A 27,897-nucleotide genomic window follows, 5' to 3' on the forward strand; every position below is an offset into this window, starting at 1 on the left:
TGGGAAGGAGAAGGCTGTTTATTTAAGTAACCAGCAGCAAACACTGCTGTCGCCGACACTGGTGTTCTTTTTATTTCCATGAAAAAAAAAAAAATAAAATGGAAAAAAAAAAATGGATTGATTAAAAAAAAAAATAATAAAAAGAAATCTGCAAAATAGGGACATCATATACATCGATTACAGTAGCGATGCACCGAAATGAACACAAAAAAAGAAAAAAAAAATCAACATAAATTTTGCCTTGATTTTAAAGGAACATTGCTTTTCAACATTTTTAACATCCCAGCACACATCAACAAAGTACAATATTTCTTAAACCTTTAATGTCCTTACAACAAAAAAAGTATAATGTATTTTGTATGTTTTGTGTTTGTGGCAATAATAAAAACAAAAAGAAAAAGAGGGGAAAAAAAAAATATTTTTAAAGACACTGTTTTTTTTTACATACAAAAATTTAGGTGACATTTTGTTGTACACAAAATAAAAAATATCAAAAAAATATCTGTTGTTGTTGTATAAAAGTAATTTCATTGCTTTGATTAAAATCTCTGAATTTCAGCTGAAAATTATTTGCTTATCTTCCAAAAAAATTACCAAAAACAATCAACATGGGTCATGGTTTACGGATAAGAACTAAAAAGGCAGACACAGCGCCCTCTATTGGATATGTTCAGTCCTATATATACCTCTGCTGATTGGTTGAGATGGCATAAATTCTGCTCAACCAAAAAACATTGAGCAGGATATTAAAGGGTTAATATAAATTAGTAATTGTGTGTTTTTTTTTTTACTTTTCACTGGGCTAAACAATGAAAGTGCTTCTTATGCCATTTTTAGATGAATAATTTTAATTTCAGCTGCTGAATATTATATATGGTGCATCCCAAGTTTACATAGACACTGTAACATCTGGATAGCCGGGAAAACGTCACATGAAGCCCATGTTGCTTTTGGTTTCCCACCTTTTCTTCGCCTCAAAGCTGAAAAAGAGAAATTAGAAACGTTTTTAATTTTAAAAAGTGTATATACATATACATACAAGTATATACAGCTCTGGAAACAATGAGACCACTTAAAATGATGAATTTCTTTGAGGCTTTATTTTTTGCACCAGGAGTAAAGCAGCATAAAGTTATCCAAAAGCAGTGTGTAAGACTGGTGGAGGAGAACATGATGCCAAGATGCAGGAAAGATGTTTTTTAATTTGATTAAAAACCAGGGTTGTTCCACCAAATATTGATTTCTGAACTCCTAAAACTTTATAAATATGAATTTGTTTTCTTTGCATTATCTAAGGTCTGAAAGCTCTGCATCTTTTTTTTTGTTTGTCATTTTTCATTTTCTGCAAATAAATGCTCTAAATGATGATATTTTTATTTGAAATTTTGGAGAAGTCTTGTTTGTAGTTTATAGAATAAAAGAACAATGTTCATTTTACTTAAACATAAACCTATAAATAGCAAAATCAGAGAAACTGATTCAGAAACTGAAGTGGTCTCTTAATTTTTTCCAGAGCTGTCTATTAAAACATACACTATAATACTAAAACATTTCTTATTTCAATACATTTCATTGTTCTTTTTTATATATAGTAACAGGCCTACGCTTCATAGCGCAGTGAAAACATGTGGAACTTGAAACAAGGCTTATATAGGTCAAACAACAAAGCAAATTACAGCGTGTTGGCCGAATCCGCCGTCACAGAAATGTAGGAAAGTTCGGTGAGGGCAGCGGGTCCAAGCACAGTTGGGGAAATCTGCTCACACTTGGGTCTTTGATGGCGTGGAGTGGTACTTCAAAAGGCCTCGTTCTATACACTGATTACGGCCCAGAGGATCAGATATAGGAGAGGATTTCCAGACAAGAAGAGGGGTGAAGTGTGAAATCTGCAGCGATTTAAAGGGTCCATACTCCACAGTTATCCTGTTCTCTACCCTTGAGGTCCACTTTTGATGTTTGTGTGGGATTATCATTTTTACATGACCGTTTTCTAAGCTCTCTTTATGCCTTACAACTAAACAAGCCGTTTCGTTGCTGTGCCTTTAAGGCTAATACATATGGTAATGATCTCAATTCTGATTGGTTATTCCTTGAAACATTTCCGGCTAACCCGCTGTAGGGTGTAAATGGGTAGGATTTTGTTTTAAAACATTAGTATTTCTTTTTTAAGTGATAATTTCCATGCAGTAAGGTTCTGTTATGAGAAAATATCATCAAGTCAAGATGCCAAACATCATAATGATGCTCTGCTGTATCCTGTTTACAGAAGTAGTCTAGCAGTTATATGTTGTCAAGAATAATTCAGTATATTTTAACGCTATTTTTTAGCACTTTAGCAGTTTTTACACTGATCTGTACCAATTCTTAATAATTAATACCTTTTTTTTAATCCTTTTTTTCTCATTTCAGCGAGATTTGAAATAATTTAGTTGCGCTCAACATTACTTTTCGTCATAATAATTGTCATGATAAGATATAGGACCCAATTTATTAGAACTGCTGTGGGAAGAATAAACATAAAAATAAATGTTTCTTGATTTAAAGCTTGATTTTGGGCCATTTTTGATCAATAGCTACGTTTTAGACAATTCTTGATAAAACCTTGTTTTTGGTCCATTATTATTTTAAATAGGTTTTGGTCCTTTTTTGATTTTAAGCTTAGTATTGGTCACTTCTAATTAGCAGCTTAGTTTTGTGATTTTGTGATTGATCAGTGAGTTACCTGGGCTGCTAAAGCTGTACCGTAAAAGATAGAAAAGTTGTATCAGTAAAAATAAACACTTCATCAGTATTGTATAGTTCTCAGTAGTTTATCAGTTACAGATCCAGGCTTGAACATGACAGGATCTGGGTCCACCTATTAGTCGCCTATTAGTGACCACTGTTTAAATAAAAAGTGCAGATCATAATGTCACAATAGAGCTCAGAAAACAGAGGGATTAGCTTATGTGACATCACAAAATGTATATATTCATAATGGACACTCAAATGTTGACACTTTATTAAACTGCAGTTTGAGAGTAGGTAGTAGGGATTAGAATACAGAAACTAAGAGAGGAAATAAATAGTTATTAAATAAACAAACAACAGACCCCCAAGCCAACTGCTTCCTCTTCTTTCGGGCGTTCCTAGAAGCCTCCTCTTGCCTCCTCTTGTGGGCGAAGTCACGGCAGTCGGCGGCTTCCGCGATCTTCACGGCCAGCTATTAACAAGGAGACAGAAGATGAGCTCTGTTAGCTGGAAAATTAGCGGCCTGCTTGCCAAAACCTCGGCGAAGTGCGGCAGGGCAGCTCCGTGGCTCCTCCCGAAATGCCTGCGGTCCTCTTTTGTTTCAACGCCAAAACGGCTGGATCCTATACTACACACTGCAGCTATGAATAGCTACATAGGTTTGTAAATAAGACGATATTACTCACGCCACACTCTGAGATCAGAGCGCTGCAGCCAAAACTGCTGCGTTTGCCACGGATGGGGGGAAAAATATTAATGACATTATCTCCGCTAATCGCTTCATCTACGGAAGGCCACTATTGCAAATCGTGGCTCATGCAATCGGGAGGAATGAAAGGGAATGCAGAAGCCGCCACATTTGTGTTGTGGTCGGAAGAGACGATGTGTAATACAGAATAATCCCGCGAGGCAGGGATAGAAAAAAGGAGCAAAAAAAAAGGAGCAAAAAAAAATCAGGTTCTGGAAACAAAAGGAGAAGCGTACCCTCTCGAGACAGGCTTATTATTGAACCATGCGAAACTTTGATAAACACTTTCGAATAAATCACAAAAAAGCCTTTTCTCTCTTTCTTTATTGGTGGAAGGTGGAGGGCGGGGGGGGGCGATAATTCCTTATAATACTACTGAAGAATACAATCAGGGAGAACAGAGAAAGAGGAGGGAGAAAAAAGAAAAAAAAAAGGCTGTTAGGTAATGAAGAAATGTGCCAGCGTTTTTAGAGTTGAAAAAACCTGGAGAGAGTTGAAAAAAAAAAAAAAAAAACGGATGCATGAGGAGGAGAAGAAGAAGAAGAAGAAGAAGAAGAAGTGGTAGACAGGGGGGAGAAAAAAAATGTTTCAATTATAATTAAGTGGGATAAACTTTATTAGAAAGACTGAAACTAAAATATCTCCTAATGCATGCCGGGATTAGGAAGGTCAGAGCGAGCAGGCAGGAGAAATTAAACTCTAAAGGCTTTTTATCGCCATATTTCAGGAACCAAGGGTGTAAAATGTTCTAATTTGGGATACATTAAAAGCCATAAAGGTCTTTCAAAAAGATTAATGGTACTTTGCTTGGATTTACGATAAGGCCTTTAGCAGGGCTGAGAGAGAGCGCGGGCTCTAGCCGGGGCCCTCGAGGCATTCATCTATACAGTCACTTGGAAGATTTGTTCAAAAAAAAAAAAAAAAAAGGCAAAGCGTCTGCATAACCTGAAGCTAACGCACTATGACAGTTTTTTAAATTCCTCGCCGTATTTTTTTTTCTCCTCTTCTTTTTCTCGCTCTCGAGGTTTTAAGAGGCACAAATCATGTTTTCTAGTCAGGCGAGTAGAGAAAGGGGACGTTATAAAGGGCGATCATGCTCGTGTCGGGTGGAGATGCAGAAGGAGATAAGGAGATAAGTTGCGGGCGGGGTAGAGGGTTGGTTTAGAGAGGCGCTAGGTGTTAAACGTGGGACAGCCTGCTGTGATCCCCAAGAAATTGCTCCTTTATTAAATTGTTGGCAAATTGTGCCAAAGCTCTGGCTTTTTCATGTCTGCTCTTATAATAAATAAATAAAAAAAATAAATAAACAAATAAATATCAAGTAAGTATGTACATCAAAATGTGGTCTATGTAGCGCATCAGAGAGAGAGAGAGGGATCCGAGCGACGGGGTGGGTAGTGGCGGTGGGTAGCGGCCGTGGGTACGGGTGGGTGTGAGGCAGGGTGGAGGCAAGTGGAGGACGCTAAATGGCTTCTTTTGAGGTTTACACCAGCAGATTTATTGGAGTTTCCTCGACACACAGATTACCTACATTAGCCTGCTCTCCTGTGGGGAGAATTTAAAAACGCAGAAAGGTCTATCAAACACAGCTTTACGAAACAACCCCCCCTCTCCCTCCCTCCTTCCCTCCCTCGAAAATACCAAAAATTAAAACCCCACCCTGCTCAAACCCCTCCCCTCCCACCACAACCGCCCCGGCTCCAGCGGACCCCTCCCATTTCAAACGAATGCACAGCCAAACCAGAGCTACGTTTAAACGGCATTAAAGCGTTTTTTTTTTTTCTTTCTTTCTATAATCGGTCCAGTCGACAATCCCTGATTGTCTTTGCCGAGGCTCAACGTTAATGTCAACCAAGTTACCTAGGAGACGGCGCAGATCAAAGAGAGACAAAAAAAAAAAAAAAAAAGGTGTTGAGGGGGGGTGGTGGATGGTGGTGGAAGGGGGGGTGGGGGGGAAGCCCTCAAACGTCTGATTAATCAAGCCTTGCAAACAGCTTATTTCTTTTTAGCCCGCATGCAAGTATGAAAATGAGATTCGGGGAGCAAGTACATTGTGCAGATTTGTTCATTCTTATCGGAACAAAGCCGGCGGCAGCTTATTTCATGGATCACTGCCGCTGTCATCGCTGCGGAGCCGAGCAGGTGTCGGCTCCTCTTTCGGGCGCGGGGCGAGAGAGCGAAATTAGCAGGGAAGGGAAGGAAGGAAGAAAAAAAAAAAAGTCGCCGCAAATTAGCCTCTCATATTTGCCGTAATGTGACATTATTTTTCATTTACTTTTTTTGATCCACTTTTCAGCATTTCTCTCTTTTTCCCCCCCTTTTCTCGAATCCCTAACCCCTATCCCTACTGCCACATACACACACACACACACCCCCGTCCAGAACTGCCACCACCCCTCCCCTCAATCCGCGACTTACTGCCAAATCCTTTCACATCAGACGCGGACGCCGAGGGAGTGCGGCACGGGCGGAAATAAAGAATAAAAAAATAAATAATGTCGAAAAAAAAGTGGTTAGTAGGACAAAATAATATTAGATTTATATATAAAACACACACACACACATTATAAAGATGCAATGGGGACACACATCCTAATCAATTAATTTAAAAAAGTGTTTTCCTAATTTTTCCGTTGTCATAGTTGCAAAAGAAATCAATCACTGAATCATAGTTCCAAGAGCTCACTAAAATCCAGTGTTATACTGTAGCAGGATGCCACCACTGCAACAATTCAGCTGGTTAAATGTTTTCCCTTTCTAGATATTACACCTTTATATATATATATATATACGCGAGTGGTATTATTATTAAAAAGTCATCTCCCATGACTTTTGCCATGTTCCATGAGTGCTGGCCTGTGGGATGTGTGTGTTTGTCTGTTCTCAGGGACAAGTCTAGCCAGATGCTGCCGGTCACGGTCATTTCTAACCGACTGTGCTTTCCACTGTGGGTGGTAATGCCTTCTGTGATGTATTTCTGGTACATATGTGAAGCTGTGGATCGAGGAATTTTCATCCCATCCATCTGCACGCACCATCAGGCCTCGCTTAAAGTGGTTTAAATAATCAGATTGCCTTGCAATTAGGCTTGCTGGCTATTATTCAGGTTCACTCACAAGATAGCACCTCACAACTTCTTATGCAGGTGTATGTATGTGTGTGTGTGTGTGTTCCTAAGGTATTACCTGAGGTAACACTTTATGATCTATTCACATACTGCTATCTTAGTTTGAGAGTTTTGACATGTTAAAAAGAATGGCAAATATAAAGAATGTAATAACCTATAATATGTCTAAAACTCCTGTAGATGCAAATATATGATGAAAATAAATTATATCTAAAATATTAAATACATTTAGCATCAGCTGCTATTTATTTGATCCCTATTTTAAATGCAGCATTTACTGCATTTATCCACTGCTAGCTTTATTCAGAGGGATTAATGGCATCACCTTTGAAAGGTCTGAGAGGTATAGGAACATATAGTATGTGTTCAGTCTGTGCAGCTGCAACCCTACACCACTAGGTGGATTCTTATGCCTGGCTATGGGGGTCTGCTCTTCAACAAGATCTTCTGGGGACCTCCAGTGATGGACAGAGTGTATGGTGCTGCTAAAAGGTTGCTTTTTACACTGGATAGAAGTGTGGAGACATCTTCAATCCTCAATCCTTAACACAGAAATCAATTACAACTTTAAAACTTCACTTTAAAAACAGAGGAGGACCAAAACCAATCAGGACCAAAACTGTTAATAGATCAGAAATAAGATCAGAACTTAGACTGTTCAGATATGTGAACCTCAAAATATTTAATCAAAGCAAAAATACTTTATTATTAAAAATAGAAAAATCTTCATATTTTGCCCATCTGCAATTTGTTTTACAACAAACAATATATTAGCTATTGGTTTATACAGCATATCATCGCTGTCCAATGAAATTGAACACTTATATCCAAAACAGCAACTTAACAGGAGAGAGAAAAAACCTTGTAAACTTGTAATGGAAGTCAATGTAAAGAGAGTTTATTTCAGGTGATTTTGAAGAGTTACTATTGGTCCGTTCAACAAGAAATTTTGGCACAGCGTAAGGGATAGTTTGTCTGTTCAAATTATGTAGTAAACTAAAAATCGACAAAAATAGAGATAAGTGTTTTTCATAGGACAGCAACGATATATCAGTAGTACACTGCCTGCCCAAGAAAAAATCTACTATTTTTTTGAATGCCTTTAGCTTTGATTGCAGCACACATTCACTGTGGCATTGTTTCAATAAGCTTCTGCAATGTCACAAGATTTATTTAAAATAATCCAGTGTTTCATTAATTTTTCAACAAGATCTTGCAGCAGCATTGATGATGGTAGAGTCTGACCACTGCACAAAGCAGCTCTTCTCCATCCAGCACATCCCAAAGATTCTCAATGAGGTTAAGATCTGGACTCTGTGGTGAACTCTCTCCAAACCCATGTGTGAAAATGATAAATGATGATCTCATGCTCCCTGAACCCTGAACTCTTTCACAATTCCAGCACCATGAATTCTCTTGGCATTCCATGGCATTCTCTTCATCTTGGAATATCCTTGGAAAATCCATTGATGGAATAAGCTGGTCTATATTCAGTATATTCAGGTAGTCAGCTGACCTCAATTCTTTCAGCACATACTGTTGCTGAACCTAAACCTGCAGACCAACTGCAGCATCAACCCCACATTTTTTTGGGGACAGACAGTGTTTTAATAACGTACACTATTTTAAGGCACCAATCAGAGAATTTAAAGTCAGAGCATTGGATTCTTCTGTATCAAAAATAAAAGACAAACACACACATGCAAGTGCAACTGCAGAATGGATGCTTTTATAGCAAAATAAAGCAAATAGCCTGAAATCCATTCATAAATTCCCCACTCCCAGTGAAGCGCCTTCCAATTAAAACGTGTGAGAAGTGGATTAGCAGGGCTAGCATGGCTCCGGATGGCTAAATCACCTCGCAGAGCCGCTCCGCTGCGTTTGACGCACGCACCATTAATGACCGGCCTAATTCCCTTATCACACCACCTTAATGCCTAAATAATGTGCCCTTAGTCAACTCCGGAAAGCAGACCCACATACAAACCAGCACGGGTATCAGACTGGGTGGCCTGTTTGGCAAAAATTAGCCTGTAATATTTTGCTTAATGTGACGTTAGATTTCACTGCATTTTTCTGTGTGAAAGCTGCAGAGCAGCTGGTCTTTTACAGCTCTTCTATTATATACAGCTCTGGAAAAACAAATAAGAGACAACTTCAGTTTCTGAATCAGTTTCTCTGATTTTGCTATTTATGGGTTTATGTTTGAGTAAAATGAACATTGATGATTTATTCTATAAACTACAGACAACATTTCTCCCGAATTCCAAATAAAAATATGCAGAGCTTTCTGACCTTAAATAATGTAAAGAAAACAAGTTCATATTAATAAAGTTTTAAGAGTTCAGAAATCAATATTTGGTGGAATAACCCAGTTTTTTTATGCATATTTGCTTCATGTTCTCCTCCACCAGTCTTACACACTGCTTTTGGATAAATTTATGCCTTTACTCCTGGTGCAAAAATTCAAGCAGTTCAGTTTGGTTTGATGGCTTGTGATCACCCATCTTCCTAAGTATTAATCAGTACTAATTACAATGTAATAATAAGTAACTAGGCACAGTTCTATTCTCACCCTGGTTTGGATCTTTGAACAGAGTGTCTATTAACCCATAAGAACCCAGACCCATTTATGAATATTGATGCAAAATTAAAAATTGCATCAGATAAATTCTTTAAGGCAGCTTATTCATGCTTTTTTCTTTTTATTTCTTATTTTAAGGTTTAAATCCTGATGTAACATAAATTACAACCTGTGTTTTAATATGTTGTTCTAGAAACTGTATTAGAACTAGTTATATGGAATGTAATTTTTTTTATTTTAAGCGCTTAAATTGTTAAACTGGATGGAACCGTTTTTAGGAGTTAGTTCTATTCCACTTTGTCAATCACTTTGTTCCTAAGTGTTTGTACGGTATAGCAGAATACGTATTTAAAAACTGATTTCTGAGGGAAAATAAAAATAGTGACAATATTAGCACATGGTAAACTCACTGTGTCTTCTAAGCAGTTTGGAGAAAATTATAAAATATAGAGATGGGTGGAGCTACAAATACTGCAACCTGCCAGCAGAGGTCTAGATCTGTGGTGGCTTCACTTTTGAGGGACATTGTGCTGTCCATGGTTTCTTCAGTCATTGGTGGTAAGCATAAAATACTGTGATAACAGACAAATTAACTGGAATTAAAATTTAAAAAGACCACAATTATTATGTTTCATTACTGCATGACAATTAAGCAATTCTAGCAACAAATGGAACTAATCATTAATGAGCTTTTTACCATCTTTTGTGCTGAGTGTACCGCTTAGTCTCGGACACTGCAAAGTTTTATTGCAGGTGAAGATAAAGGCAAACTTTCAGATTATGTGGACAGGAATATTTCTATTGTTTTTTTTTATCCTCGTTTTTTAATTGCGGCTGATAATCAGAACCACAATGCTGCCTAAAATAATGAAGCAATTATCACTTTTATCAAAATCCTGCAGCACTATTAAGCACCCCAAGCTCATAGCTGTTTTCCACTTCTTCTTTTTCACAGTGCTGTCCAAATGAGCCACTTGTGGTTAGGTTTTTTAATTTGCGTTTATGAAACATGTTTAAATATTATCAGGTTATACTATAAATTTGATGTAACAGAAAAGAAAAGTGTGCTATAGACATTGGTGTGCCTTCTGTTGAAGCTTTGTTGCTATCTACCTCATGATTTAGGCCTTTACCAAACAATTACTTCAATATTTAAAGCCTTAATTAGTTGCCAGCTCTCCTCTTGGAAATCTACTATTGAAAACAGTTCTCAGTTTGGAGAAGTCTGCAGTAGTGGTCGTTCAGGTCGATCAGCCAATTGCTGGTACCGACCAAAGACAGGACCTTTGCATCTCCATCTAGCAGTTGAAAAAGAGGTGCAGCAATCACTGACTTGCAAACATGATCTTACCAGGCCTCAGGATTGGATAACTGGAGAAATGCTGATACATAGCTAATCGATTTATAAATCTGTACTCTACAATAAGACAGACATCTAGGACAAACCACTTAGGAACAACTGGTCTACAGAGGTAGCCAACAGTCTCAGAACACGCTAAAATTCTGACATTTATCCACTTAGAACAGGAACATTTCATGCAAATGTGAAGGACAGTTTCAGGTAGGCTCTTTAACATTGATGGTTGAGTTCAGATCATGATGAGATTGTGATTCTAACCTGCTTATCAGTCAATGCAGATTGAGAGTGTACCAAGTTCAAATTTTATGTTTAATTTCTATGTGACTAGCATTCTTAGACATTTGCTACCGGGTGTTAATAGAACAGTACAGTCTTTATGATAGTCTTTATTAATCTTGTGATAAAATATATCTAAAATGATATTGTTACATTGCGATATAGTATGGTATATAGTAAGTTGTAGAGGTGTACTATGGTGTAAAAGTTTAAATTCTGACTTGATATAACGAAGCTGTCTCAAAGGAGTGCACAATGTTCCGTCATTACACACTGCTTAGGCTGGTCTGGCTCACATGAATAACAGACCTACAAACAAAACTATAAGCTTCAGCTCTAGTTCTAGCAGGAAACTCCAGTGCTCATCACTCGTATCTCAACCATCACCAGCTTTTACCTGTCTTTATAAGGCCTTGCCTTACACGCCCTTCTCTGCTCCCTCCCCACCGCCTCCAGTTTGGTCCCGCTGGCTGTCCGGGGGGATACATACAGCAGGATCTGCAAGGGTCCAGATGCTGCATACCTGAGCCATTGACGGGGCCTATACTAAAGACTAACTTTAACTATATATGTATATATATATATATATATATATATATATATATATATATATATATATATATATATATATATATAAATAAATAAATTGTTAACTAATACATAGTTCATACTATCGAGGTCTGGGTGATTATCCTGTGCTACATCAAGAGTCCTTGGGCAAGACTTCTAACAGCACATTGGCCCAACTCTGTAATAGGAATAACCTTGTAAATCGCTCTGGATAAGAGCGTCAGATAAATGCTGTAGATGTAAATGTAGATAACAACTCTAGAATTTGGAATGGATTCAAAAACACTACTGTACCACATCAAGACAATAATCATGAGACAATAATCAATATATAATAATGATACCACCCCCACTAGCTACTCTATTGTGCCATTTTCTATTACGCCAGGTCATACAATAGCATCTGTTTTTTTATCGTTTTTTTTTTATTTTTATGGCAAGCTCTTAAAATGTCAGAAGCATGTGGACCATTGTGTAGCACTGTCCTGTTAGAATGGCTCACCAGAGGTTGCAGGACCTCATTAAGGTATCGATGGGCTGCCATTCTAAGTCACCTCATGGCATGTAGACTATCCACCAAGTTTCATTTATGTCAGTTGACAGGACCCCTTCAGGGTGCAACTATTTTTTGATGAAGAGTGTTTATCAGTAAATCTCATTGCAACTGTCAATCTGAGTCAAAGAAGCCTGTAAATCTCCATTGATAATATGACATCTAAAATAAAGCACACGCCAAAAGCTTTTACAGCTAAAAGCCTACAAATCGGATGTCATATGCTCGCTTGATTTTCTTGGCCATGTGAAAAGATGCAGTTAATGTAGGGTATCAATCTCAGGGGTGGGGGGTGTTTGAGAGGGGTGTAGTGAGGTAGAGGGAGGGAGGGAGGGAGAGAGATCAGGGTAGGAAAAGACAAGAGATTCCTGTAATCTTGCCACCAACTTGACAAACAGCATTACAAGACAGGCAGTGGAGGCAGTCTCTCAGAGGGGGATCTGCTGAAAAGCCTTTGGTATAATGCTCTTGTCTGTGTTTCAGACCCAATAATCTGATCCAGATACACAAGACCGTCATCTTCAGGGAACGAGGGAGAAAGGGAAGGAAGGGGTGGGGGGGCAGGAGGGAGAGAGAGAGTGAGAAAGAGAGGGAGGGGAAAAAAAAAAGTCGGAAAGTTCGTCGGCTTTGTACGTGTTCCATTATCTTCCCTCTTCTGAGTAGGCAAGGCTTATTAGCGAGCTTTGAACTCACACTTACAATAATGTGCCATCAACAGTTTTATAAGCTAATTAGAAAAACAGTTTAATTAATGACTGACTGGCAATAAAATGGCAATCAGGAAAAAAGAAACCGAGGGTGCTAAGCTTCCACTACCACCAATTAAGGGCTAATTACAAACAAATTATATATGTGTTTTGCTGTGGGCTTTAATTTAAAAAAAAGCTTTAATTAAAAGAGAAAACATGCTAATTAATTAAACAGCACAAAAAATCTACATTGAAAAGTATGCTTTGTCTATCAAGTAATTAATGAAATACAATAATCCAAATGAGATTCCCCAGCATTTGATAAAAGCTTAGTGCCCATTTTAAACCCATTTCAAAATTAATGGGCGAAAAAAAAAAAAAAAAAAAATTAATGTGACTCATCCAGAGATATAATAAAAGTTCATTCGGTGATAAATTGCTTATGCTGAAGGAAAAAGGAACAAAAAGGAGACTTTTCCTTAACAGTTTTCATGTCGCCGGAGGGCCCGGCACAGAAATCGGAGAGGGTCTTGCATTTCTGTGGAGGAACAGGAGGAGGAGGAAGAGGCAGTAAAGGGATCTAAAAAATATTTGATACAGAAAGCTGCATTAAAACAAACACTGTAAAAAAAAAAAAAAAAAAAAAAAAAAAACACTATAAAAGGTGTCAGCGTACAATGAGCGTAATCACATGCATTACAGTGCATTCATAATCAGATTACTGCAAAAATCTGATTATTCAAGTAGTCAACACCTTTACTCCAATTTATTGATCAGAGTAAGAACTGATTAGGAAATATAATAAAGAGAGATGGATTTTAGCTCAGTAATGGTGTTTCTCAGTGCATGTTAACTCACTCTGTGCTACAACTCGTCCCAAACAACCTGGATTAGGTTTTTATATCAGGTGTTTGTTTGTGAAGCAAACACTTTTTTTGTCTACTACCAAACTGAATATATATCCAGTGCGTTTTGTGTGAATTTAACCAGGTTATAAGAAGCAGTAAATCCATTCCGTTGAAGTACAGAGTTATACAGGAGTTTCAGTAAAATTTCTCCATTACCAAAGTTGGAGCAGTATTAGCATTAGCTGCTAACCGTGCTAAGCGCTAGCTCTTTCGCCATTCAGAGGTGATCATTAATTGGCCTGTAGCCTGCTGCTGCTAACCCTGTCTAGCACTGCTGGAGCAGTATTACAGTATTAGCATTAGCTGCTAATCGCCAGTTTTTTCGCCATTTAGAGGCGAGTATTTTGGACTGTAGCCTGCACGCTTACTGTGTTAAAACAAGCTACGTGGGACAAACCACCAGCACGTTACTCACCCACATGAACAGTTTTCAGGAGAGAAATCTGTGTAGATTAACATCCAGCTCTTGTTTGACTTACAGAGAATTACAGTTTTGTTTACTTTAGCTTTACTTTAGCTTTACTTTGTTTACTTTAGCTTTATTTAAATTCCAGCAGCGAGACATGATGAATTAAAAGGAAAACATGGCGACACTCTTGTTCCTTACTAGTGTTGCTTAATATGCCTTATAATCCAATGCGCCTTATGTATGAAAATAGACCAGAAAATAGATGTTCATTGAAAGTGCGCCTTATAGTCCATAAAACACGATACACAAAAAAATCCTACCAACAAACCAAGCCATCATAAATCCACAGATATTTCAGGCCGCTTCTATTCGATTCTATATTCCACTCACAAGAAAAGACAGTAGGTGCTTCCACATGCTGTTAAAAGAAAAAAAGGTCATGACAGCGACGATAAGTCTGTTATCTTGTTGTGAACGTGTCCCATAGAAGATAATAGGTGGAGGGAAAAAAGGAAAGCTTGGTGTGATAACAGCTATCACTTCCTGAAAACGCTGAGGAACAGGTGGCAGAGACTCCCCACATGACTATCAATAACCTCCAATCCAAGCTGAAGAGAGAGTGGCAGGAAAAGAGAGTGACCTCATATCCATCTGTCACAGCAATCCGTCATCAATGCTGTCAAAGCCGCGGGGCTGCTGATGGATAGGGAGAGGGACTCCACTGCAATAGACAGACAAGCTCTCTTCACGGTCACTCAAGCTTTGAGACACCTAGCCTTCTATATATTTAATACACTGTTCTAATAAAAGGTAATCAATGCCAACAAGGGTATTCCAGGCATTTTCTAATTCTTTATTTAATTTCTAACCCAATTTTCTCCCCAGTTTAGCTGAGCCTACTAACCCATACACTAGGACTCCATAAAATCACTTCTTTATTTTTTTTTTTTATATATTTTTTATAGTATCTGGAGTAGGGCTTCAAGGATTAGTCGACGTAATCGATAACGCAGACTAGGAAGAATTATCAACATTTTATATATATATATATATATATATATATATATATATATATATATATATATATATATATATATATAATTTTATTTCTATTTTTTTTTTACTCAGCCAATTACCCAACCCATTAGGTCTCTCCCTATCACTAGTGATGCCCCAACAGACCAGGAGGGTGAAGACTAACACATGCCTCTTCCGACACATGCAAAGTCAACCACCGCCTCTTTTTGAGTTGCATTGGAGGAAAGTGCAGCGACTCGGTTCCAGTACATCAGCTCACAGATGCCCTATGCTGCGGACATCACTCTTTGGAGTGACGTGGGGAGAGAGCGCCATCTGCCTCCCGGAGGAAGCAAGGCCAATTTTGCCCCCTTTGGGCGCTGGCAGCTGATGGCAAAGATGCAAACACAGAATTTTATTGTTGATGTGTCGTTAATGTGTAATGGAGAGAGAGAGAGAGAGAGGGAGAGAGACACATACACACAGTGAGAGTGACAAATCCTGAGCATTCTGATTGGCCTGTCCTCATGCTTAGTTGGCTCAGTTAACCATTACATCAACTAATCGTTGCAGCCCTAGTCAACTGTACACGGCAGCATCACAATGGGACTGAAGAGCTGAGAGAGCACCATCTGTGCACCCAAACAGATGTTACCATTATACAATTTAAATTCAGAAATTCTTAAAATGTTACATCCATACTATAAAAAGTTATAAAAACACTTTATCGATTTGCGAATATTTTTTGGCCTTGATGTCCCACTCTCATCCATCCTGCTTCTGCCCCTCACCCCGCTTCTCTTTCTCCATTAGCCTTTCTCCCCATTCCCTGTACGTCTCTGTCTTTAATCATTTCTCATATTCTCGGGCTCCTGGAGCACATGAAATGGACATGCCACCCCCTGTGGAGTCCCACCAAAGCCTGTGTGTTTTGAAGTGGTAATGTAAGGCTAATAAAGGTGATCACAGCAGAGGCTAACAGTGGGAAATAACACAGTGTGACAGTGCTTTGTTTAGCGCTGCTTTGTGTGTCTACAGCAGCCCAACTCACACAGCTCCTCGCCTTAGTATTCCTTCCTTATTGGGTGGAAAATTAAACCTCTTACAGTGAGTGGACCACTTTCTGAAAGCACTACCGTCAAACTTCACAGCAGTTCAACTTCCCCTCACTACTCACGATAATCACTTTTAACTCTTTTTAACCTCTTATACCTGTGTAGAAAACCATGTCCACTTAATACAAAACTATTGTAATTAACCTCAGTTTCATAGGCCCCAAGATAGAACTGTGTGGGTCTCCAAAAGAAAACAATGTATAAACAAAAGTAATAGGACACCTACTCACTCATTGTTTACTCCATAATCAAGGGTATAATCAAAAGAGCATTAAAGAGTTTATCCTGCTTTTTATGGAAGCTTTTTACTAGGTTTTGAGGCATTGTTGTGAGAATTTGACTGCAAACAGCATCAAAATCAAAGAACATTGAAGAACTAAACCAAATGTTTACCAAATAATTCACAATAGTCTATCTATTAGGTCCATATGTGGGGTTTGAATGATTTTAGCTATGAAAAACAGACAAAAACAAAAACAATTCTGATGAAACAATAAAAACACACATTATACATGTAATGTACGCTCTTAATTTGAAATCAGTAACGCATTTTTTTTTTTTAACGCAAATTATTTACGCACCCAAGTTTGACCCGAACTTCCGCCGTAATCTGCCACACCCTTCCATTTAAACGTCCCTTTATACTCACCAAATTAAGTTCTTATTCAGAAATACTTACAACAAAGCTGAGACATTTACAATAAAGTAAAAAAAAAAAGTTCCCTCTATCTAATTTATCTTGCAATCTTTATTCCAGCGCCTCACGTTGGTTTTATCTCCCCTCGAACATACAAGTATATACTGGTATTTTAATTACCACCACTAGTGTGAATATAATTGCATTTTACTGTTCTTACATTCAGTTTTTTATATACATTTAAATGTCCACTTGCATCTTTAGAAAAACAAGTGTGATTAATCACAGTTAATCACAGAATATTATCGTCATTAATCTAAACAGGTTTTTTTTTAATTGATTGACACCACTAACACACACATACAAACACATACACAGTTATACTTTGGATCCCCTATATTCGTATAGTCAGAGAACGGTCAGAGGAAGAAGAAGAAATGGGAAATGCAAGTTGCACTGTGTGTTTGAGCCTGAAAATCCACTTCTTTTGAGTAAAGCAGGATCATATGAAATCTCCTGACACTGGGTGAGTCAGTTATATTTAGCAGTCACTTAATGTTATGCTAATTAGTGAAATTAATTACCCCTTATGAAACTTAAAGCTGTGTCAAAGAATGTACAGTAATCAAAGAATGAAGACATGTGTGTTCCTTAATTGGAATGTGCACAGCAGTTAATCTACCAAACTAATATAACAGAGCGCATTAGGGGCTGCAAGCTATTCCCAGTACAGAGGGACTCATGAGGCTTTTGAGGGGAGAAAAAAAAAAAAAAAAACAACGTGAGAACTTTCCCCGGATATACGGATCTGTACACCAATGAGTAACTTTATTTAATTCACGTATGGTTATGAGGTTATGAGCACCATCCTGGACCTGGATATTTTTTGCGTGGGTAAACATTTATTTGTTAGCATTTGTTTTGGTGGATGTCAAACTTGCGTATTAATTTTCAAATAGAGCCTTTAAAAGTCTTTAAAAGCGCTTTGTAAATCTAAAACAAAAGAGTTAAAGCTCCCGCCGAACATTTGAATACAATTCCACGAGAACGCAATCTCAAAGAAACCTGTATTATCCGCAGTTCTGTGTCTTCAATACTTGGACAGAGATGAAAGCACACGTATCGTCCGTCGCATTTGGTAGGAAGGCTTCAAACGTGGTTTTACCAAACTGCGTTAACGTACAGATTAAGGGAAGAAAGCAAAACGTTATTAATTGATTAAAGAGGCTAAAACATGAGAGCAACAAACAATCTCTTCATGCACCAGAGAATTTCGCCAGGCGCTTTACATCTCGAGACAGTGCCTCTTTAAAGTGATACAAGAAATATAGGAGTCTTTGAGGATGAGCAGGTTATGTCTGAAATTGCACCAGCTTTAATCCATATGCTTTTCTCTGAGGACCAGTCAGACGCTTAACCCAACACTCACGTTAAATTATGGGTGCTCCAAACTTACCAGTCCCCCCTCTATCTTATTGTTTCACTCGCAACTAAACACCTTAATTTAACGCTGCGTTAGTATATAAACATATTACAGAACGTATGATATTCCATATGTCCGCAGATACAAACGTTATTAAGACCTTGAAATTGAGGCTCGCCACAGTTGGGATTACTGATTATTTAGCGGCTCATCGTGCCGCTTTGAAACGGCGGCGTCTCGAGTGCGGTTCGGGCTGGCCGGGGTGCTGGGTGAGTGCAGAGAGAGCGGTGATAATCAGCGCTAGCCGGATTAGAAATTAGGGCGTAAAATGCTGCGCTAACACCCACACTGCCCCCGAGGATTCGCCGTACAGGCAACATGTTTCTCTCTCTGTTTATCTCCGACTCGCGGTTGGAGCACTGGCGGCGCATCAACACGAGGCTGGACTGAATTGTCAAGAACGAAAGAGCAGATGCTATGGATGCTAAGTGCTAGGGAAGGTTATGGGAACCTAAAAGACTAAAGCACACTATTAAGGTCATTATACTGTGAGCAGAATATACAGTAAGATACAGTATGTACGATACACTTAAAAATACAATAAAAATACAGGTGCTACAAAGGCTTTTTTAGAAGAACCATTCTTTGTTCCACAAACCTCTATTTCTGTAAGAGAAATGTGAGTGTGAGGAACATTTACAACCAATTAGGCTTGGGTGAAACTGTCTGTGGTTTGATTTCTTCATAGGATTTGCTTGGCCCCATACGATTACAATAAATACAATAAATAATCAATCAAGTAATCAATGTGCAAATGTGAAACAGCTGCTAATCGTAGCAGAACAACGTTGGTTCCATACCGGCAGTGTTAAAATTTAAAGGGTTAGCTTTTGAAAAAAATATATATATTTTCTTGTTCTTAACCCATAAGAGCCCAGACACAATTCTAAATATATTCATATATTTAATATATAAATATCATTTCAAAATTGAATCAGATAAATTAATTGAGCAGCTCATACATTTTTTTCTTAGTGTGGATACATGACTGTAAATATTTTAAGTTATTATAACAATTGAGCAATGATACACTTGAGGTTCATGCTGTGGTTATAGCACAAACCTCAAGTGTATTGTTTTGATTATACCACAGTTCCATTATCACTGTTTATTCAAAGATTTTGAGTTAAAGAGAAGGAGAACATATGATCTGTTTGGTTATAAACACTCCGCCAGTTAAAATAGTTCCATTGCTGCTCTGTTTGTAGCTGCGCTGTTTGGCTTGTAAGCGCTGCATTGTTGCTAGGTTACATTACAGTGCATTACCGGCTGATAAGGGCACTCATAGAACGCTTCTTAGCCAATCACATTACAGGGTCGGAAATAACTGTGGTATAAAAAAACAACAATGTCTTAACTATTATAAACATTTTGTTCTAGAATCAGATCAGAACTAGTTCTATGGAATGTAAAACAATTCAGAAGTAGAAGTAGAATTAAATAATACACTTTTAAAAGGAGCTTGTCTAGTTTTATCTCCAGAACTAACCCAGCACACCACCACATTCTGTAAATAAGGTCAGATTAACAAACATAGTTTCACACACTGTCCTGGGATGATGTTCAAGTGTGTGTCAACTAAAAACTTCATGAGTTAAAGCAAAAACAAAAGGCTGTAAGGCACTTTACACACATCACCATGGGTTCTTTTCGGTTAAGCCGGTTACTGAGATGTAATAAATGGTAAATGTGATATTAAACATACCAACATCACTGCTTGTGTGCTTCACCTATGGTACTTCCACCCACACTGACTGGTCCATATAACCTTAATATCATCCTATTTCACAGTACACAGCCCTACATTAAAGGATGACACTTCTACAACCAGTAGCGTCTGCCTTTAACAGCATGCCCCAAGCCGAGAGTGCTTAAGGGAGCTAGCACTAACACACACTCGCGTGCAGCGGGTGCCAGGCTTCTGTCAGGCCCAGGCCTCAGCTGTCTGGCTGCGAGAGCGCGAGAAAGGGGCAGGTGAGAGAGGGGGAACACTCCGCTAAGTCTGCTCAAATCCACTAGTGCTATAAGAAGCTTTCAGAGGCAACACGGTCCTAGTATGTCAATCAAAGAGAAAAGCCACTCGTTTTTTGGGTTGCCCAACGTTTTACTCGCTCACTTTGCCAAGGTGCCTCTCGGAATTGTGGGAATGTGGGTTTGGTTTGTTGAGGTTAGTTATGTACCGTATAGGTTAGTTTCAACATGGTTAATTAAGATGGAAAGATAGTAAAATAGTCATTTTGTTGACGTACAACAAAAATGAAGTTTTAATTGACTTGCAGAAAATAGAAGGTAGAAAAAGAAGAGTTTTAAACTAAGGGTCAATATCAATATAATGCATTTTTTTTTATTGCATAGAAACTCAGTATAACAATACATTTTTCAAGATTTACTCGGATTGAACATATTATTACAAATATATAGATATTTAACCTTTATTTTGAAATACTTTATGCACATTTTATACAGTTTATTTGGTGTGGGGGGTGTCGCCTGCTTAAGTTGAATAATAATTTTTAAAGTGTCTAAAAAAACACTTTTTTTTTATTAAGTATATCTGCTATAAGTTTTTTTTTTTTTTTTAATGATGTAAACTCACTTATTGATATAGCTATTCTCACAAAAATAGCAAGAATTTTTTTTTTTTTTTTTATCTTGGAAAAACTCCGCCCCTTTAAGAAAGTAACCCTTTAAGAAAACATCACAGCCTTCATTCTGTTTAAATTTATTAAGTGACTGAAGACATCTGATTCATGTATAGTAATTAATAATATTAATTTCACCTAGTATTTAGCTTCAGAGGTAAAGCTGACCACACTGTTGCAGCAAAATACTGTATCACAGAAAATATCAAAAATGTATCTCTGAAACTGAACAAGGTCACCATGAACACTTTTACCATTGTAATTTGAGTCCAAAATGCATAGTATTTTAATAATAAAAAAACATAAAGCAATAAACACACTTGAAGGAAGGCATATGCATTAAAAAAACGACAGCATCTAAAGCAGCCTTCTGTACAAGCATGCTTGGAAAGCATTAAGCAGTGAAATCTCTTGTTTCTTAGAATGCTTTCTACATAAACTGTCGAGATCTACCTAGAAAAGAAAAGATAAGACCCTTGGAGATGCTCCGCAGATAAGCCCAAGTGACAACGGCACGGATTACTGCCGTAAAGAGTACCTGAAAGGGAAATTGCCTGAACCGCGAGCATGTTGTCTGCATTCTGGAGCTATTTAATGCTTGTTCTCACGGTGGCATGGCTGTTAGGAACATGATTATCACCTCTCTTTAGAACAAAAATAAACCTACCCTCAATATGATCACAATGGGAATTCATTAGTGCCAAGCAAACAGTGGCATTTTCACACTCGTTTTGGAGGAAATATAGGCCATAATTGATTACGGAGGGGGAACTTACTATTTGAGGTTAACAAGATTACCGTTGCTCCACCCAATTAGATGGTTAAATTATTTCGATGGAGCACTTTATGGAAGCGTGACCCGAGATTGCTTCAGCCACAAATTGTAGCAAATTTGGCTTAGTTGGAGATGAATTAACACTGAAATTGCAAGATTGAAAAGCGCATACAAAAATAATCAGCTTGAGAAACAATTTATCAGTGACGTGGTGTTGTGACACTGTGCTCTGTGGCAGATACCTACAGCATCCTGAGTGCTGTCTGCCTGTGGGTGACATACAGATATGTGCAGTCTGCAAGGAACTGAACAGTAGGAGTGTGCTGTATTGTATGTTATACATTAATATCATTATAATTTCAGAAGTAATAACAAAAAAAAATGATATTGTGATAATGTGAAATGTGAATTATGTCTTGGAAGCAGTCTTGTATTTGTTTAGCTATTTATAGTGAAGCTATAGTTTTACTGTTTAGGTTTTTAGTTTATAGGCATATTAAATACAGCCTTTTATTATTACATCACTTTATTATTAAACTTGGTAAATTAATTAAGTCTTGGTTGAGTCTAAAACTTTTTTTCTATGCTGCAGTTGAATATTATTGAAATTATAAACTTTTCAGTGTTATATCAGATCCTGAAACATCATAATATCACTTATACCCCTATGTCCACCCCTATGTCCAGTTCTGAGTAATTGGAATAAAAATGGATCTGAAATAAAACAATTAAGATGAGGCTGAGGTGCAGAACATATTTTTGCAGCTCTACAGTTGCTTTATAAGTATGCTTTTCTGCTTTGGTCTACAGCAATGGTGGGCAACAAACTGATCTCAATTTGGCTTAAAGTTAGTGTTTTATCTCATTAAAAATGCAGTAGTTACATGTTTTGAAGAGCTGTTACTGGTAAGAGTGGATTTGTAGTTACAAATAGGCAATGATAATGTAAAGCAGGTATAGTGAAAACACTAATATTATATCTTTTTTTAAATTAATTAACATGTTAACATGCACAAGCAGTTGTAAACAAATTGTGCAAACCTAGCAACAGTATATTAATAATATAAATTTATTTTCTTTTTAAAGTATTTCAGCTAAGCTTAAGGTCCTCCAGCTGTTCGATGGTGGTCTTCTTTACCATGATAGACAAGTGACCACTTTATATCGATCATGTGAGTGTCATTTAATCAAAAGTAAATGTACTTGATCAGAACTTTTTGGAGAACATATAGAGTGGATCTGGCTGAACACTTATTCCACTCAGTATTAAAGTCTTAACCCTACGATGCAGCGGGACGGCGTGTCGTTTTAGAGGCCGCTAAAGCGAAGTTCTGAGACGTAAAAAAAACTCTGGGAAAGTAGAATGTCTTTTTAACAGCAATTACACGTGTGCGAGTGTTACATTTTCTGCCAAATTAGCTTCAAACCGCTTGATCCTGGGCACCTTTTCGAAGATGTGGCGTTTTTACGGAACTGCGGGCCCTGCGTTTAGGTACGAGCACACTTCAAAGGTGCAAACTCGCACCTGGAAAAAAACGTTTTAGCACTTGGCTTGAGAGCATTGTGCCCGTCATTAAAACGAGGAGCCAAAAGTGCGGTAGACACTGTCTCACTTCAGAACTGCGGGGGGAGGGCTTTCCATTAACTCCAATGGAAAAGGCCTGCAGGAGGTTCTGCCTGTGTGCTGAATGGGGCACGCACATTTGGGGGTGCCGAGCGGCCGCTCGCGCTCTTTCCCGCGCCCGTGCGGGGGCGTGTTTGTCGCCTCTGTGTCTTTCGTAGGCAAAGTGGTCGCAGACCCATTAGCTCGATTTGTCACGGTGGGAGCACCCCCCCAAGATGGCTTATCGGCATGACATACCTCGCGAGTAGCCAGCCTGTCACTCAGCTCCTCTGCCTTGGCGTAGTCCCCTTCAGCGATGGCGCTCTCCATGCTCTTTTCCAGGCCTGACTGGAGATGAGAAAATGAAGGGGGGGTAAAATGAAGTGATTTTTAAATAGAAATAGAAAAGGAGAGGAAAAAAAATCAAAGAGTAAGTTAAAAAGTCCCCCTGGCTCTCGGTTTAATGTGATTGCCATTACAACAAATATGTAGATTTCTCCGCACAAATGAAAACTGTTGATTAAATATTAGGACAAGAAAGACGGATCTGTCCAGAATAAGAGGGGAGATTATGTAGAGCACAGGGATGCTCTCTAATTACATATTTCCATATTTACAAGCAGTCGCTGGTCAATAAAGTCAATAATTGCTGCAGAACTGGTGCAAACTCATTAGGAACTGTAAATACAACACAAATCTAAATCAAAATCTATTAAATCAATTAAGGCTACAATGTGAGCATGTGCAAGTCAGATCTCAAGATGTCCAGTGTCAAATTTAACCAAATTAATTATTTGCAGCTGCTCTACATATTTGTTAATAACTTTATTAATTTAACTATAATAACATATGAAAAGACTTTCTATATTATTTTATTAGATATGTAAAAAAATGTTATTGCCACTGTTGTTTTTTTTTCTATTTTTTCTTTTCTTTTCTATTTTTTATATGTTTTTAAAGTACATTTACAACATAATTTATAACAATTAACACACTCCTTCAAAAACCATTTATAAACCCTTTATAAAGGAGCCTCATTTTAAAGTGGCACACTTATATATAAATATATGTTTTATTATTTATAAATACAGAATTACATTTTGTCAAATAGAGAGAAATGGCAAAAAATGCAGATTTGCTTTACAGATTCATATTTATGATAATTGTTGTAATATTAAAAAATACAGAAACTTCTTAACTGAACAATGTACTCTGTGTATTTAAAAAATGTAAAATAAATGATAATCTGCATATAGTAGATGGCACTGAATATGATGATTAATTTGTATCCGTAAATATGCTAAATTATGGGACAAAGCAAGTCCTGCACTGTAACTATTGCACATGCTCATCGCAATGATAAAACTTTAATAAGAAATTATATATGGTGCAGCCATACTACCAAGTATTGCAAATGTCATAACTACAGTAACGTAATAATAAACCACATGACAAACCAACTGAACAGCCCAAAATAAACCCTAAACTCTAACCTTTCTATGTCTTATTTAGGCCAATCAGAAGATGATCAGGACATGTGAGACCTTAAACGAACAAAGCTGCTGTCCCATCTAGGTTGAGACGGTTGGGAGAAACAGAGCAGTGGAGGTCTAAGAATGTCTTAGATGCTATGTGTGTTCCTTTCTACATCTAGTATCTCATATTCCAGGCATGGAATCTTCTATTCTGCTTCTCATCATCGAATTACAGCCTTTTACAAGAGCTATTAACTTTTGTGTGCTGAGGGTTTCCACTACAGTCATAGCCCCTTTAGAAAGAGCCACCTCACGCTTACAGTCTTAAAGCTCAACCGGAGAACAGACAGTGCAGCAACATCCCCGTGTCAAGATTAAGGTAATCTCATCATTAAATATAATCATTCCCATTCAGTTCTTCTCAGTGCCATGCTGAAGAAAGGATGCCTCTTCAGACTGTCGCTCACATTTCACATGGAGAACAATTGTGCTACACGTACAGTAGGCATGCAACAGGGAGAAGGGTAGGGAGATAAAAACAGCAATGCTTCTGTGGCATCGGGGTGGAATTAGAACACCCACAGACTGCTGCTGCATTAAGACGGCAGTGAGCATTGTTACCTTAAGCGGAGGCCTGCTACAGGCAGGAGGCTGGAATCGCTCGTTGGTGCCAAAATACTGCGTTAGCTCCTCCCAGTGCTTCCCGCGCTCCTCTTCACACTCCCTGCAAAAAGCAGACCACAGTGACAGCTGTTTGTGTTCATTATCAGTTCAGCTCAAGACCACCTTGAACGCTCTGTTAGATTAAAACATTTCTATATTTGTCCGTTTCTGACAGCGCCACCACAGAGCTGGGCCAGTTTTACAGATTTCTGCTTTATTCTGATTTTCTCTCCTCCTCAGCTAGTCGATACATTTATCTCTCCTATAGCTAAAGGTACTGCAGAGCTACTTCACTCATCTCTATTCATTTCTTCACTTGCAGGCCCAATAACATTTTACCCCTTACCCCAACCCCTCTGTTTTGAGTGTGCACGCCAAGGGGTAGGGCTATCCCGATTCTTGTTAGGCTGGAGGGGGGTAGGTTATGGGAAGGGATAGGGCATGTTAGCCCTTCATACAGAGATTTTTTAGATTAGGGTTCATACACTTTACGAGAAATAGACAAATTCTGTTGTGTGTTTGTCTGCACATCAGCAATGTGTGTAACTGAATGCATTTATTAGATGTGGTGCCCAATACATTTGAAAACACTGGGTTTGGTGCCAATATGCGTGTTATCTACCTTTTTTGTTCCGTATCACCATCCTTTTCTTGAGTGCTGTCTATTTGTTTGAGAGAAGAAGAAAAAAAGCAATGAATGAAATGTAAGCCTCTGATAAATATACTATTATATTTACAGCCATTAGTATAACTCCACACTAGACCTACTCACCTTTTTGGTGCCGTGTTTTCCTCCGCCGTTTTCTGTGAGGTTGATCCAACTTCTGATCTTCTTTTTCCCTTTGGAGATCTTTAAATTTCTGCATCAACAAATATTGAAGCACATTCAGAGTTCACTGAAATCAGTTCTTATATTAGCACATTAAAAGCAAGATATTATAGCTCAGTTAAGATTTAATACCTAGCCAGTATATTTACCATAGTGGGTGCTATGGTAAAACAACATTATCCATGACACTTTCAAGCAGCATTACAGAAGATTTTGTAGTTTTTGCTCCTGGGCTCCCCCTACAGGTGGGGAGTGTGGCACACATTTACACCCATGTAGTACAGATTGTCATGGTCATGGTGTTTGACTAGCTTGGTGATGCTGGTTAGCCAATTCATTCTTGCTGGCCATGAGATGGGCAACCAGCATGGTCTTGGTGGCTTTCCAGCCTAGGTTAACCAGGTTGGTCTTGATTTAGCTTAGGTTAACTAGCTTGGTCATGCTGGTCAACCACTCAGTCCTGCTACTCATTTAGAATAACCAGGTTGGTCTTGCAACTGATTTAGGTTAACCAGGTTGGTCATGTTGGTCAACCACTCAATCTTGCCAGCCATTTGAGTTAACCAGGTTGGTCTTACTGGTTAACCAGCATGCTTTTGCAACTCATTTAGGTTAGCCAGGTTGGTCTTGCAACACATTTAGGTTAAACAGCTTGGTCTTGTTACTTATTTAGGTTAACTAAGTTGGTATTGTTACTTATTTAGATTAACTTGATTGGTCATGTTGGTCAACAAGCTTGGTCTTATCACTCATTTAGGTTAACCAGGTTGGTCTTGCTACTCATTTAAGTTAACTAGATGGGTCATGTTGGTCAACAAGCTTGGTCTTATCACTCATTTAGGTTAACCAGGTTGGTCTTGTTGGTCAAACAGCTTGGTCTTGCTACTCATTTAAGTTAACTAGATGGGTCATGTTGGTCAACAAGCTTGATCTTGTCACTCATTTAGGTTAATCTTGCCTTAAAGCTTGGTCATGCTGGTCAACCACTCAATTAACTAGCTAACCTAGCTCTTCACCAGCATAAGTTGTATGGTAGCTGTGTTTTTGTCTAGATGGCCAGTTTTCTTAAGGGTTGTCAGGTAGGTTAGTTTACTATATGTTAGGTGGATTATGTTTGTAGAACAACCATCTAAAACAATTTACATACCATAAACTGGATAACAAGCTTAACTAGAGTGTAATATAGCTAGCGTTAAGGATGTAAATAAAGCTAACGTTATATTTTGTTAAACAGGTAACGTTAAATTTCCTTCTTATCACAACCGGAGGAAGGTTTGCGTACCTGCCACAGCTGTGGAGGAACCCCGGGTAAACAGCCGTCCGTGGAGGGCCCAGTCTGACCGCTAGCACAGCCGGACCCGGCCTCTGCTCGGTAGGACAGATTGGAGGCTGGAGGAGAGGGCGGGCGGAGGTCCGGCTCAGCCCCGGGTGAGGGAGCCTTGAGCCGGCTGTCCTCCTCCTCTTCTCCGCTGCTGCTCACATCAGCCTCGCTCAGCCCCTTCGGCAGAAGCCCGCTGTACATGTCGCTTCTTACCGGCGGAGGCAACCTCCAGAAATTGACCTGAGCTGTTTTTAAGAGGCTACATAATCATAACATATTTATTAATGTTAATAAAAGTTTATTTCCATATTTACAGCGCGAGACACCGTTTCAACCCCCGGCGCGCGAGCTCACTCACTGCAACACACGCGCACTGTTGTTGT

General features: G+C 38.4%; 1 protein-coding gene across 1 annotated transcript; it reads right to left on the minus strand.

The window, feature by feature from the left end:
* On the minus strand, positions 1-27,897 carry fam204a (family with sequence similarity 204 member A). The gene is made up of 7 exons (XM_007238581.3): positions 27,476-27,897; positions 26,137-26,224; positions 25,987-26,026; positions 25,323-25,425; positions 23,485-23,574; positions 3,093-3,202; positions 1-980 (listed from the first exon to the last, which is right to left on the minus strand). The coding sequence occupies exons 1-7, from the start codon at positions 27,713-27,715 to the stop codon at positions 929-931; spliced, it is 723 nt and encodes a 240-aa protein (XP_007238643.2). The 5' UTR covers positions 27,716-27,897; the 3' UTR covers positions 1-928.

This window comes from Astyanax mexicanus, chromosome 7 (assembly GCF_023375975.1).
Source record: "Astyanax mexicanus isolate ESR-SI-001 chromosome 7, AstMex3_surface, whole genome shotgun sequence".
In the NCBI taxonomy this organism is placed as follows: domain Eukaryota; kingdom Metazoa; phylum Chordata; class Actinopteri; order Characiformes; family Acestrorhamphidae; genus Astyanax; species Astyanax mexicanus.